This window comes from Varroa destructor, unplaced genomic scaffold (genome assembly GCF_002443255.2).
Source record: "Varroa destructor unplaced genomic scaffold, Vdes_3.0 BEIS01000007.1, whole genome shotgun sequence".
In the NCBI taxonomy this organism is placed as follows: domain Eukaryota; kingdom Metazoa; phylum Arthropoda; class Arachnida; order Mesostigmata; family Varroidae; genus Varroa; species Varroa destructor.
Window position 1 is genome coordinate 157,839 of NW_019211460.1, and position 14,801 is coordinate 172,639.

General features: G+C 47.4%; 1 protein-coding gene across 1 annotated transcript in view; it reads right to left on the reverse strand.

The window, feature by feature from the left end:
- LOC111254199 (uncharacterized) overlaps nt 1-11,220 on the reverse strand; it is an 11,451-nt gene extending 231 nt beyond the window's left edge. Inside the window, exons 1-7 of the mRNA XM_022814803.2 lie at nt 10,752-11,220; nt 5,771-6,139; nt 5,363-5,604; nt 4,555-5,044; nt 3,932-4,328; nt 2,241-3,359; nt 7-2,065 (exon numbers count right to left, since the gene is read on the reverse strand). Coding sequence (XP_022670538.2) covers nt 7-2,065; nt 2,241-3,359; nt 3,932-4,328; nt 4,555-5,044; nt 5,363-5,604; nt 5,771-5,992 — 4,529 coding nt within the window. The 5' untranslated portion in view covers nt 5,993-6,139; nt 10,752-11,220. The remainder of the gene's footprint in view (nt 1-6; nt 2,066-2,240; nt 3,360-3,931; nt 4,329-4,554; nt 5,045-5,362; nt 5,605-5,770; nt 6,140-10,751) is intronic.
- Between the last annotated feature and the right edge of the window lie 3,581 nt (nt 11,221-14,801).

Genomic DNA, 14,801 nt, shown 5'->3' on the forward strand with positions numbered 1-14,801 from the left:
TCGCACCTGTATGATGAACTGAAAACTTGGGTGATGGGTACGTAAGGAACTAACGATTTGCACATATTGTATCCAAACGATCCAGGGAATCCATATGGATTTTCAATGGGTTCGGGGAAGACCTTGGTAGGCAGTAGATCGACAACCATTTCAATTTCGTCCAGGACAGCAGATTTTACCGGCTCAGCATTTAGGTTGTCACTGGAGGCGCTGCATTCGTCAAGTTCCATCGCTGTTTCCGTTGAGTTGACCACATCGTCGGATTCGGGCTCAGGCTCAAATGCACTTAGCGGTTGGTCTTCCCCGCTCAACGATATCTCAAGATTCTCCTCCGACAGCAGGACAGACGTCTCCTGAACATTACTGCCACTGTCAGATCGTTCACTCTCTATTAACCTGCTAACTTTCTCGATGACATCGATAAGACTTGACGAGACCTCTAACATTGTGACATCGTTAATTTTGTGATCATTCTCGTTAGCATTTGGATATGATTCGAGCAAATCCATTTTTATCTCCTTCTTTGGTGCATGTTCACCGTTAGCGGTAGGATTATCACTAACTTCGTTGCATTCGATGGCCTTAATGTCAGGCTTACATGGTGTCTTGATGTTATTAGAATCCTCTTCTTTCAGCGCTTTTGAAGCTTCCAGTGCGTCGGGTAGTTCGCGTTTTACTTCAGTAACTCTCTTGCTGTCAATTTCTACTACTTGCAACTTCTGATTCCGTGAATTATCCAAGTTTTTCCTTATCACTAACGGTACACCAGATTTTGCATCGATCACTTGTTCACTATTGTCATCGTTTGCATCTAGTTCAATTCTTAGAGAATCCTCATCTCGCTTTGGTAGCTCACCCCTCACTAATTCCTTCAAGTTCGTCTGTTCTCGCTGTTGCACACACGAATCATCATCATCGTCATTTTGTCCAGATGTAAAGGGCTCCTTATCTGTGACCTGTTCTGGCAGAGCAAGAGGACTCACTGATGCCGGTGTTGCCGAGGCGGGCGGTTCTAGAAAATATTTTTCTACCGCACTTTCTAACTGAAGCACCCGCTCGATCTGGTTTGGAGCTACAACAATGGTAAGTTTGCGCACGATAGCAAGTATTTTCTCCAACACCGGCCTTTTGAAAAGACAGACTTCGGCTAGACGATAGCGAGTTCGTTCGCTACACGTTTCCAAAGCCCAGAAAAAGCGGCTAAGATTGGTAATACACACTTCGATTGTCTCCTGTACATTAGACTCTTTGACATTTATCGTTGCTTCAACAAGGGTTGGCTTCGTGTTTTGAGCGCCGACATTGGAAAGAATATTGCTAATGCTGAATTTCATTTCGGTACCGGAAGCCGAATGTCGTCTCGTCGTTTGGGTAGTCGCTTGCAGCAAGCAACTCGTACTTAATGCACTAAAGCTTTGGGAGCGTTCTGTAGCGGATATGGATGCCGCAGATGAGGAAGACGTGAAGGCTAGCAGATTCGCAGGTGAGGCACACTCGACCGCCGCCACGGGGAATTCCATACGGAACACATCAGCATTGATATCCCCGCTAGGACTATTCCCCAGTCGCATTGAATCTAAAAGCAGCTCGGAGTCCGACTGCGATCGGCAAGCACCATTTGAATAGTCAGCGTTGCGCGATGAAGTATCATCTGTTTCGTCACCGGCTTTGTCATCAACTATTGCCTTTAGAACAGCCTCTAGAGTAGAGGACATCACGAAATCTGGCGGGGGCAGCTTGATCAGCGGTGCAGGAGGGGACACTTGGCGTCGCATTCTCCATATTCGGTTTTGAGGCTGCTTCACAATGACAGTTTGTTTGCTTAACTGGAAGTTCGTTTCTAGAAATTTATCCTGCTTTGATCTAGACGACTCTCGGACATCTCCACCGTGTGACCTGTGCTTTTGAGCCTTCTGACGCTCTTTTAACTGATTGGCTTGGCGTCTAGCGAACGACACGGTAAATGGTACTGTCAATGGACTCGGGATGCGGAGTTGAGATTCCCATAAAAGCGCAGCGCTGCCCCAGCCGAAGTTTTGCGTACCCAGGAGATCCGTTGCTTGCTCTGAAAGTTGCCACACAAAAATAGGTCTTAGCATCTTTTGAATTATTAGAAAAGTCGTTGCTCAGCGAATGACGCATTTCTAACATCTACAGTCCGAAGTACTACATATTGTTGTTATGATGACGGAATCAAAACATTAGAAGCTGCAGCATTCAGCATAAGCAAGTGCACCTACCTGATACGAAGGCAGCGTTATTGATAACGGCCTGCGACGAGTTTCCTTTTTTGGTCTTGGCCTTTTTCGCCTTCTTCTCATCAGCTGCTAGAGAATGTTTTCTTTCCTCATCACTCTTTCGCTTCTTACGGCCACTATCTACGGCTGACCCCCGGGTATCGCGAGTCGATGTCGGCGGCGATGGACTTTTCCGTGTCACCGGACCACAGGATGCGGGAGCTACTATTGGCTTAATTTTAATTGACGTGACGGCAGGATACTCTGGTTCTAAGCTCTTTGGCGTGGTGCTGCTTTTCTCGAACGTCGTGTGACGGTTGTCTCGTAATGGGGGTGAAGTAATCGTGAGCGTTTCGCTGGTGGTTGGGCTGGTATTTAGCTTAATTTTTAATACGGTCGGTGGTTTTCCGGCCACGGTTGAGGCAGAAGCTGTTGTTGGCGATAATACTACAGAAGGTACAATATGGCCAGATTTATGAGTGCCTCCATGGTGTGAGTGTCCATGGTGATGATGGTGCGTTGAAGAACCAGTTGACGAACTCGTAGACGTACACGGTGAATTTTTATGGTTGTTTTTGTGTCCTTGGTTAGTTTTGTGATGGCCGACAGGTGACGACTGCTGTATAGCTGGGCTCAATATCTGCTTGCCCGCTGCTGTTTTATCTTTTTCTACTGACAACGATGATTGCGGTGATGAGGAAGAGGATGCTGACGATGATGCTGTCGACGACGATGATGATGATGATGATGATGAGGGTGGCGATGATGATGACGACGACGACGACGATGTAACCTTGCTACCTACATTGCTATGCTGATTTCTTCCTACAGTAGTCTGTTGCATCTGGTAAGATTTCTGTGGAACCGTTGCGTCCACAGACACTTGTGAAGAGGTCACCTTGAGAGTTTGAGGTCGCGAAACAATCGCTTGATTCTTCTTCTGTTGGCCAACTGTCGACGCGCTAACTCCGTTAGCGGATTTTATCTGGACTTGGCCTGAGGATAGGGATGGAGAGTTTGCGATTAGGGCTTTGGAATGTTTTGTCGAATTTTGAGATGACACACATTGTACGTGACGACCTAGATTAGGCAACGAAGATATGTTCTTATCGGTCGCGTTACCTGTAAACGATTTCAAGCATAAAAGGAGCGTGAGTTAGGTCGAAAGGGTAAAACTTAATTTTAAAGTATTATTCTGAGAATAGCAAATTGACAGTTCCTACATGACAATAACAATTTCGGTTTTCCAGGCGTTGATGAGAGAAAGGCTAGGTGTATGTATTTTGTGTGTTCTCACCTTAGAACCTACCTATCCATTTATATAGAGATGGAACTCTATTTCTAAATGTTATTTAATTTTTATCGACTATAAAAATTGCAGCAGATTTGACCGAACAGTACGATGCAGTTGTACCGGGTAATTTTTGTACTGGTTTTCAGGTAAAGCCTAATGTGGCGTCTGAAATGAGAAGTGGTTTTGCTTTCTGTTGTTAGTGAACATTGTTACTTATGAAACTAATTTGAGGTATGTTAGTGTTATAGAGCGAAAAATGCAGTTTTTTTTTTTCCAAAAGCACATTGTATATCTGTGTCTTAAGGCAACTAATGCATATAGCAGTAATGTCGTTACAACGCCTGGATCTTCTTTCGTCGATCAGACCGCAAGAAAATACGTATCTATGAGATGATTGTACCATTGATGAGCGATTGATGTTGCAGTTGCTGTTGTTTGTTACTGGTTTGGTTTACATGACTACTATGGTTGCCGACAGAGGTATTTTGTTGTTGAGATGTTGTAAGCGTTCGGTCGATTGTTGTAGAAACGTTCGAATCCCAATTATCGGCCTCTTCTTCTTCCGTTGAATCACCTGTCGTTTCATGGTTACAATTTTCCAGTACGCCCGGGCCAAGCGCTAATGACTTGAGCTGCGGAAGTTGCCCAACCTGACCAGGGGCAATCATCGTAGCGACACCCCCCGCCCGCGAGTACGTTTTGCTCTTACTGGTATTAGAGCTGGTGCCGCCCTTTGTAGTGCTAACGTTGCCATTGAGCAATGCACCCCGAGCCATGTCTATACTCTTCGTGTCAACCTGCAGACGTTAACGGCAAATCGATATATTAGTATAGGTACGCGTGTAACAGATAAGAACACTAAGCGTTTGCAAAACTACTAATAAGTAACTACGTATAGTTAACTTGAATTATAAGCAGAAACTAATATGACCGACTTCAAAGTCACGCATTGTGGATGTACGCGTCGTGTCGCTTTTTCTCACAAATAATGATACTAATGGGCATCTAGTTAGTAAGTTTTACCTTATATTTTCCATATTGCACATTACTGCCTGACGACAATATTCCGCCATTGGCTATGAAGACATGCTTCCCGTTCACGTTCTGCTGCCGTGGCGGCTGCTGCTGTTTTAAATTCGAATTGCTTTTACTTTTAGCTGGTTCGAGTGGCGCCAGTGGCTCGTATAGTGCCTTAGCCTTACTACCCAGAGACGGATCAAATTCGACAAATCTAAAACTCAGCTTAAGCGGTCCTTCAAATTTGTAGTCAGCTATATAGCAGACGTCAATGAGGGTGAGGTCTGGATCAAGCAGCAGTCGATCCTTGTCTTTGTCCTCATTGCTATCTTTAGAATCCTTTGTGACGCCTTTATTTAGGTACGCTAACTTTGGCTTGTTGACGTTTACCTTCTCTAGATGGAGGTGTATAGCCAACGAAGCAGGGGGAGAGAACTTATTCCGCACAAATTTGATTATTACCCAAACCGGTACATTAGCTCGGCAATTCAAATACCTGAAATGTAGACATAAAAACATGAATCTATTACCACCTAAAGCAATTATTATGCGCTTTTCCTTATATCGAAGTTATTTCAATAGGATGCTGATAATGCGCCGACCATGTGAGATTGCGTCCTACAGCTCCACACCAATGGCGGTAATTTAGGTTAACGCTAGACAGCTAATTATGTCTAAAATAGTCACGTCTAGTCCCAGTATTGATTTTGGTTGAAATTATTGATGGACAATCAATAATAGACCGAGTGCAGTGCATATCTTACCCATAGAGAACATCAATAAATGTTTTATGCTGGTACCTAGCTTCACTTACATGTTAAGAAACTTCGGTCCTCCAGCCTGTTCTTGTCGATGCTCGAGTACAAGTGATATACAATCCTGTTCCGTGAAGATTTGCCGGAGAGCAACACTTGTGACCTTCCGAACTTCTTTATCCTTTATGGCGTCTGGCGAATCTTCGTTTTGCTCGTAGAAATCCCATCGACGACGCATCTCGTTCGCAAACAGGCCAGGAACTGTTTTGTATACGATCGACTGTAGGGTATTGTCGGCCACCTACGCAAAAGGGGCAATGCAACGCTTGATTATTAGTAGTTAAAAGGAGGCATAATGAAAACAAGTACTTTTATTTGTACTACTGAAGTTGTTGCAAATTTTAATTATAGAGCCATTTTTAATTTCAAATCGAATATTGTTGAATCTGTTTGTTACTAGTACACACCATGTGCAAATCCATCCGACTGCGGAAGACTCGCTGTTGACAGGTGGGACAAGCGCTGCTCGTGTCCAGATGTCTGTGGATGCAGCTTTTACAGAAAGAGTGCATACATCGGATGAGAGTCATGGCGTTCACGAGGTAGCCTTTGCAGAGTGCGCACGTTAGGCTTGGGTTAATCGAGGCCAAACTAGGCCGGTAACCCCCGTCAGTGCATGCCTTCGACATCCTGATTTCGGCCTGGTTTTGGCAGGGATGCGCGCCTTGGTTGAGCGCCCCACAACCAACTGACAAACCGATCAGCCAAATTCTTGCCCTTGTCTTGCTACCTGAACGGCAGCTTCTCTATCCGGAGTCCATCAGGCCGGCCACTGGCTGTAAAACAGGAACAACGTTCATGTTAATTGATGCCTGCTGGATAATTTCAAGCAGCTATTTAAATGGTAGCAGGCAGTATGACTATAGCTTCAATGACATACATAGACGCTAGCTGAGACTAGTCAAATCGCCTGACGTGTACGCACGTTTTATGTACATTGTTACAGCTGTACCGCAGTGTACTGATCACTCTGCCGTGGTGATATATATGCTAGGATCTGCATAATCAGCTACTGGGCATGATTAGCGTCCGATGGCGGCGAAAACGACGGCTCAGTTCTACTTTGTTAAGCCTAAGATTCTACCCTATCGAAATCAAACCTCGATTGAGAGATCCTTTAACAGAGATTATGTACGTCTCCAACACGTGGGCCCCATAATACCAGTCATATGTAAAAACAAAGGAAGCAACGACGCTTGTGGTCTTCTACGGAGGCTATTGTCTCGTCTTGCGAGCCATTCATTTTTCGGTGTTGAGGAGGCGCTAGATTGGTCTGGGATGACCTTGCGTTTTGCGCGCTTGAGTACCTTACTTTTGTCGAGTAGCCAAGCGGACGGCCCCACTCGTGCCTGATGCCTATCCGTCTCTGCGGTATGTGTTCTTTAGGTTCGACGTTCTTTTCCACCACCATTTCAATTCGTGCGGGCGCTCATTCCTTTCCTTCCCAATTTCTTCCTTCCTCAATGGCCAAGTGCTGCTGCTACCGCTGCTGCCCATTTTACCCCATCCTGTGCTAACGCTCAGTCAGCTAGCTCTTCAATACACATACAACATCTGACCCCATCTCACCTCACAGCTCCCAAAGTGCACCGAGCACCGAAAGATCCTACCAGCGAGCCAGCCCACAAGCCACCCAGCCAGGGAAAAAAGTGAGTAAGCGGACGGTCCATGCCAAACTTACACGCAACTCCCTGCCGCTGGAGGAATAGAGGCAGCTCTTGCCCATCCATATATAAGCTGGTAGACAACAACAACGACGCCCCGACCACCCCCCTTCCGCCTGCTGAGTTGATGCTGCTCGTGACGCAGTATTGGCCCCCACGCCAGTCGTGGCAGCCCACTCCCTGACGGGACGATAGCGGCGCCTATGATAGTAGTCGCAGTCCTGCTGCTGATGGGGAAGCAGTAGTGTTAGCAGTAGCGGTAGTAGCGGCTGTACAGCTGCTGCTGTTGCTGTTATTGGCGCAGCGTGAGGGGTGTCTATGTCAGCAAGCGAGTAAGAGAGGATAGAGGGGGAACGAGATGCGCGATGTGGTGGCATCAACTGGGGCTCACGCTGGGGTTAGGGAGCGGTGGGAGGGAAGATGACGGTGCCTCAAGTCCAGTAGCAGAAGTTATATGCTGCGGAAGAAGGCACCATCGCCATCAGTAGACGCCCTCATCCCTTGAATGATGTCTCCGGCTGGGGAGATCCCTAGTGCCGCACACTATCTGCCTCTGGGGTCCCTCCTAGATTTGCCCATCCTTTTTCCCTTCCTTCTACTTGCTCTGCGTGCTGCGCTGGCTGCTGCTTACTGAAGCTCGACTGATGCTTCCACTAGGGGCGCAAGTAACAGTGACAGAAAAAGAAGACAATCAGGCAGGGGTAGTAGCAGCTGCAAGCTAGCGAATAGCAGCAAGTTGAAGGAAGACGGTCCGATAGTCGTCTGATGACAGTCGGATGATCGCCGTCAAGAATTGTGACCGTGGTGTGGCGCTGACCACAGTAGCCGCTGTTGCTGGTTAGAAGGGGAAAAGAGCAACGCTAGAGGGGGCCACTATGGAAAGAAAGAAGTCGGCGTGCTGCTGAAATATCCTTTATAGCGGTGTCCAGAAAGAACTGCATTTTTCAAACGGTCTACAGTTTACCGTAACAATTATTGAATAACTATGTATTTCTCGAAAGCATTACTATTATGCTATTGTAGCATGCTATACAAATCTAAAGAGTTCTCTGTAGTTAAAAGCAGAGCAAAGTCTTCTCGTGAAGTTGCACCGTCAATAGTGAGTCCCTTATTTGAAAATACAAACTAGAAACTGTTGCCCATGGAAGCTTGCTGTCATGGCCTCTACTTGCCAATGTCTCGACCTATTTTTGACTTCTGCTTGCGACTATGTTGATAACGGATGTGAGTCTATAGCGAGCGGTTGTCTGCTATGCATATTGCTACAGGTTTACGTTCATTTTAGCGTCATCGTCGTTGGCGTTGGTTATTGCTCTTTTGATTGTTATTCTACGACTATCGCTTGCATAATCAGTGTTGTTGTTGTTACTGAAGTTTTTCACGTTGCCTTGCCCAAATGACGAATCTCGTTGACATTTGGTAGACCTGAAAACAGATCTGGGCAAGAGGTTGCAGCTACTGCTGTCGTCACAGCTCCAGAAGGGTTCACAGAAGCGACCAGAGAGCGAAGGAGAGAGAGAGAGCGAGCGAGCGATCGAACGGTAGAAAAGTCAGTTCATTAAAAACAGCCTGAGTGCGACATCTTAGTCAGAGGATCTCCGTGTATACTTGCCGTCCTTCTCTATTTTGCTCGTTTCGCTTGTCGTCTGTCGACTACACGATTCGATCAGTTTCAACTCTGCATGTAAAATAGCTATAGTTGATGCTTGCGATTGCGGTTGGAAGCGATCGGACAATCAAACTGCGGCGCCAGCAGCAACAATGTCGACACCGGCCGCTCGACAACGATCGCTAGAACCAACTAACTAACTAACCGGACGCGGCTGTATGAATCTCTCGGCCGTTTTTATAGCGGTTGTACAGCGTTTATGCTGATTAGAGCGGTAATCAATCTCTGCACAGCTCATGCTAGCATGCACACAGAAACAATTGCATGTAGTACAAGTAGAACTACCGTTAGCCCTCGTGGCAGCGACGGCGGTGATGCTGTCGCAAGTTATTTTAGCTGGACTAGTGTTGGCTGTGCTATTGTAAGCACATGTCTGTCCATCCGTGTGCGTATGAAATGTTTGCTCATATGCCTGTCGTCTGTGGTTCTGTATTTCTGTTTGAGATGATAGAACGCCGTTGCGCGACGTCGAAACAGTAATTGCCATGCCGTTGATACACGGGCTTCGATATAGCTCAATGACAGGGGCAGACAAGCGTACGCAGGGGCAGATTATGATCACAGGCGAGTATGCCGAGAATCGGACTACTAGTCGATGACAACATACCCGTCTACCTGCAGGTAGACGTGTTCCTATAATAGCTAGTGTACAACTAAAGATGCTGCGGCATACACACTGATGTTGTCTCCATAGAACTGTTAGTTTCGATTTGAACTTATCCCTAGGCGTTGCTGTTGCAATAGAACTCGCAGCATTACGGCTACAGCTGAAATCAACGGCGGCAGCAGTAGCCTTATGTAGTGCATAAGCGAAATGAAGTTTGTCTCTGGCTGTCTACCGGTTTGTCCGATTGAACCATTTGTTTCTGTTACTGGTGCAAGCGGCAGGCAGCGAAACTACGGGAAAGGAAGAGGGGCAGACAGAAATAAAAATACAGTGAGAAGGAGATCAGCTGATTGCCCCTCGAAAGCTCTGCCGCCGCCGCCACCGCCACTGCTGCTGCTGCAATTGCTGTCGGTGCCGCCAGCACCGCCGAGACTTTGCACAACATTAAAATCTGTAACGCTATTCCTGTCTAAATAACGTCGTGGCTGTGTGACATAATGGCTTGACGTTTCTTGCGCAAAAAAATATTGGTACAGATGAAGTCGTTCTTGATACGAGACGACATGTAATACTGCAGGCAACGAAGCTGTTCTTCATGCAGTCGAACCAGCCGTTTGCCCCAAACAACACTCACACGCACACGGAGAGAAATGGATCGCAATGGCCGATAGCACACAAATAGTAACCGAAGTGCCGTGTGTTGTGTAAAGCTCTCTTTGACAATACTAGAAATAATAATAATGTAGAAGCGGTCCAGCATCATCGTCATCACACTATTGTGTGACGATCTAGATAGGGTTTGAAGACAACTTGAGTTTATTGTATCGCGTCGGAGAATTCGCAGTTAAGCGATAGCTCTACCAGCCCCAACATTGAAGAAACAGCAACGGTCCCCACCTATCGTACAGCGTGGTGGTATCATCTAAGCAGCCTCAACACCGTCGAGTAGTACTGCGTAGACCGCTGGTTAACCGGCGGACTGACCCAGCTGCTGCTGGTGCTGCTACAGTAGCCGGTAAGAAAGCGAATCAGGAGCAGTAGCAGCTGAAGCCTTAGTCGCTCAACTAGTCAGCCGACATCGACAGAGACCGAACGACCCATGGAGGCACCACACGACGGCGTTAAAGGGGGTGGCGAGAACAATAAACCACCAAACTGGCTACGATGTGTATTCGATGAAAAACGGACACATATCGACGACATACTTGTCAGCAGATTGGTGCACAACAGACGACACGACTGGTGTGGCGTGTATACGCAACGTAAATCCGATATTTTGCGACGGAAAAGCGCGAATCACTTCACTGTCCGAGGCCGTCGTCGTCCGGCCGACATATTGGATTCCTGCCTCCGCACCCTCTTTGGAGCACCCCGTTTACATCTGCGAGTCACTACAATTCTGCGTCGAATATTTGCTGTGTTCTAGAGCAAATTCAACGCGTACAAACCTTTACGAAGCCAGCAAGCGATCCGGCGATGAGTATCCAGGTGAAGTTTCTAGCGGACAGCCATTATGGTGACGTTTCGGCGAAATACGGACGAACACAGACACACAAAAACTGACAGCGCTGCACTCTACCCTAATCGACGTATTATCCCGTTTAGGTACTCGCACTCACTGAATCCTCTGTTTCCGTCGCACTAAGTAAATCCATGATCGGCTATAGCTTGTCCGAATCTGTACGCCAGCGTCCTCGGGGGCTGTGCGGTGGCGCAAAAAGCGCTCTCGACAGCCACCAACGTCGACGCAGTGGTGGACAAACACCACAACACGGCGACGACGACGACAGCCCTCTGCTGCTCGATCGATCGTTCGTTCGTTCGCTCGCTCGCTCGGGCTGTGCGGCTACTATACCACTGCTACTATCGCCGACAGCAGCCACCGCCAGTCTGTGCTGCCACCCTTCCCGTGCTGCTGCTGCTGCTGCTGCTGCTGTTGCTGCTGCTGCTACTGCTGTGTGTATGCTGGGTCTCTTGTGCCAGACAGACGACGATTTGACTTTGCCCTAGCTTTCAGCTCGGCCACCAGCAGCTCGCCTGCTGCTGCTGCTACTGCTGTTGCTGCTGCTGCTGCTGCCACTGCTGCGGCTCACAACAGCAGTAGAAGCTGGTAGCAGTTGCTAGCGCTCCCCTGTCGGCCGACAAGGCGCTAGCTAGCGAGAGCAGCCAAGCGGAAGCCTATGGAACAGCAGCGCTCACCCCGTCAAAGCGGCCATAGGAGCACCGATGAGCAGCGGTAACAGCAGCAGTACCGCCATCGTTATCGTCGTCGTCGCCATCGTCGTCGTCATCGTCGTCGTCGTCATCGTCGCCGCTGCTGCCGCCGCCGCCGCCGCTCAAACCATCCGCTGGCGGCGCTCGTGATTTTAACTCCCCAGATGGCGCTAGCGATCGGCATCCCGCCCAAGGGAGGGTGGAGCCTCATAATCAAGTTGGCCGTTCCGCCACTCGCCCGCTTCGCTGCGCTCAATGATCACCAACCAAACGCGGTCAAATGTGGAAGAAGGCAGAGTCTAGGCGAGCCGCTATACTATCTAGATGCCGGCTACACGATACATGACCAGACAGCGATCCTGGCTGGCTGGCTGGCCGTCCAACTGGCCTCCCTGCAGCCGACAACGAAGGCGACTGCTACCGCCACGACGATGGATCGACGCATGGAAGGGCGAACGAGTGAAGCGGAACCCGACAAAGCCGACCCATCCCAATACAGCCAACCAGTCAACGACACAGACCCACACAAACACCTACGGCTCGCACACACTCGCACGCGCATAGATGGGTAGAGATGACCCAATCGTAGCCATGGTGTAGGCAGGCAGGCAAGCAGGCAGGCAGCAAACCGCCAGGCAAAAAGGAAACAAAGAAGGACGCACGCAACAACGGACGAAGCGGACGCACAGGAGGCGAAAGTGCGCTGACTGACACTGACTAACTGGCAGCTTCTGGTGGTCTTCCCCGCTGCTGCTGGTATCTGCGCCGCTGCTAAGTCGGTCGCGGTAGCGGTCGTGGTGGGTTGTTGTTGGGTCGTGCTGAGCTGTCTCTAATGCCCACGTTGTTCGCCTCGTCTCCGGCTGTGATAAAAGCGATTTTGATGCAATGAAGGGCGACTGGTAGGCTCGCTTTTTTGTCGAGTAATAGTAGCGCGGTTCTGTCACACAGAAGACAAGGCAGGGAATGGCAGGACGCTAGCGATACGCGGCGTGAGCCCGATGGCCGCACCACTACATCGAACTACTCTCGCTGGGAGAAATCGAAACAACTTAGCCAGGCCCCGTTCAATGAGTCTTGCGGTTGCATAAGTAGCTATAGGGGTGACGGGGGTCGCAAAGGAGAGCGACTAATGCATTACGCAGAGAAACTGAAAAGGGACGATTAGCAAAAATGATCATTTTGAGCACTAGGGGGCGTTAACATAGTCGCGACTGGCCAAAATAAAAAATAATACAAGCAATATTTCTTTGAATCATTTGTACATAAAGTCAATGTGCTATTGCATCAAGTGCTTTTGTACATTCTCACGCAGAAGAGATGTTGCGCCCTTGTTCATCATGTTGTTAATGCTTGGCCTTTTGTACTATAAAAGCCTAGGCTAGTTATAGGCGTCCACCAAGAAAGTTTGAAGACATTCACGGAACTGCGAACTTACTCGCATAAGGCTGATCGCGTTAACGTTCAGGGACTGCTGCAGGTTTGGTGTAGTTTATGAATTACCGTTTCACGAGCACGCACATAGAACGTTAATTATTTGTTACAGTTTGTTCCCTCAGTTGAAGCGGAACCTGCAAATAGAGCAGTTATGACTAGTTCAACTTTACCTTTAGCGTACATCTAGGTCAGCTGCAAATAAATATTGACTCGTCGCGCGCTCTATGTTCATTCACGGAATCCTTGAATAAAGGAGAACTACTTGGTTTTCAATAACAAAACGACCTCGTTAGCTCCTGGAACGCTATGCTAACATTTGCTATTTTAGGAAATCACTGTTATACATTTTGCCGAGAAAGCAGATCAAAGCGACTTAAGTCTTCGGAGTTTTTGGGTCCAAAACAAGTTGACTGGGCTTCTGGAGGGGAAGCGTTGCCCACCAACAAACAACGTTTGTTACATAAAGCCGATTTACACGTCCCACACCTTTGTCAGGTGTATATGATGTCTCTTCAAAGAGTTTTTTGGCACGTAGCACAAAGGAGCACAGATATCTAGTGGACGCGTGGACGGCAAGCTGACTCTAAAAAGCCTGCGCTCGGCGATCTCAAATAAGCCAAGCAAGGAAAACACTACAAAACATATTTCTGCGCGAGAATTTTGGGAGAGATCATCATCATCAATTCATGTTCGAGTGCCTCTTTACGTGTGAAAATAGAAAATTGAGTCGGACCTGATGGAACTCAATTTGACCTGAATTTTAGTCCTAGATTAGGTGCGGGACACAAATGGTTCCACAATATGTCGAGCCCCTTAGCCGCAGAAAGGACACACACATTTCTCTCGCATTGCAAACCTGTTGGTTACTTCGATCATGGCGACTGGCAATGTATTGCTAATTATTCTACGGATTATTTCAGATGTATGGAGGTTGGTTATGATCGACTAACAACTCGGCTTAAGAGGGCAGAAGTGTTAGCACGCACTATTGCCAGTATTATGAGCTATCACTTTACTGAACATAGGGTATCTTGGTCACGTCGGAACTGACCACTTCTGGTCGTACTGTAGCCTAGCTTGAAAAACAACTATGCGCTTGTTGTTACCGATACCGTTTCTACTACATGTTTAAACGTAGCTATTGGCTTTCCAATCTATTCAACACCTACTAATGGCCTAGATTTAGGAGCCGCTATATACGCGAAGCTTATACATACATATAGGGCACGAGCAAATGTCCAAGAACTTCTGAATAGGTTTTTAGACCTCAATACTATTTTGGGAAGTTGTGGAATGCACGACGAGTCCGGTTTTGTAACCATGAAACTTCCTGCATGTGTATAACTCTCTAACTATTCGCGTATTTATAGGGTAGCGTTGTTCTCTCGTAAGAGACATTTCTCTCTTCCAGACCTCAAGCCTTTGGCGGTCTGACGTTTCAGAAGGCAGATACTTCCTTGTAAGGAAGATCTTCAAAAGAAACTCTTTTCCACATATATCCGAAATCGAAGAGAAGCTGAAAAGATGCCTTACGACAAGTTGGCTCTATGATGCTCGCTCGTTATCGCTTGAGAAACTACCGAGACAATTGGCAACGTGTAACGCCCGACAAGCGGCCATTGTCAATGACGTGCATAATGAACAGTTTAGAGTTATGCTAAAGCACGAAATAATAAAAAAAAAAAAAAAAAGCAACGGAACGTAAATATTAATTTTCAGTTTTACATAATTGATACAATTCGAACACGATATCTCAAGGGCAAGTGAGTATATTGCTTGACTACTTAGGTTGACGCCTATGCTTCGAGATGTCCTCTCCTAAATTTTACTTTTTTTGTACCATCCAGATT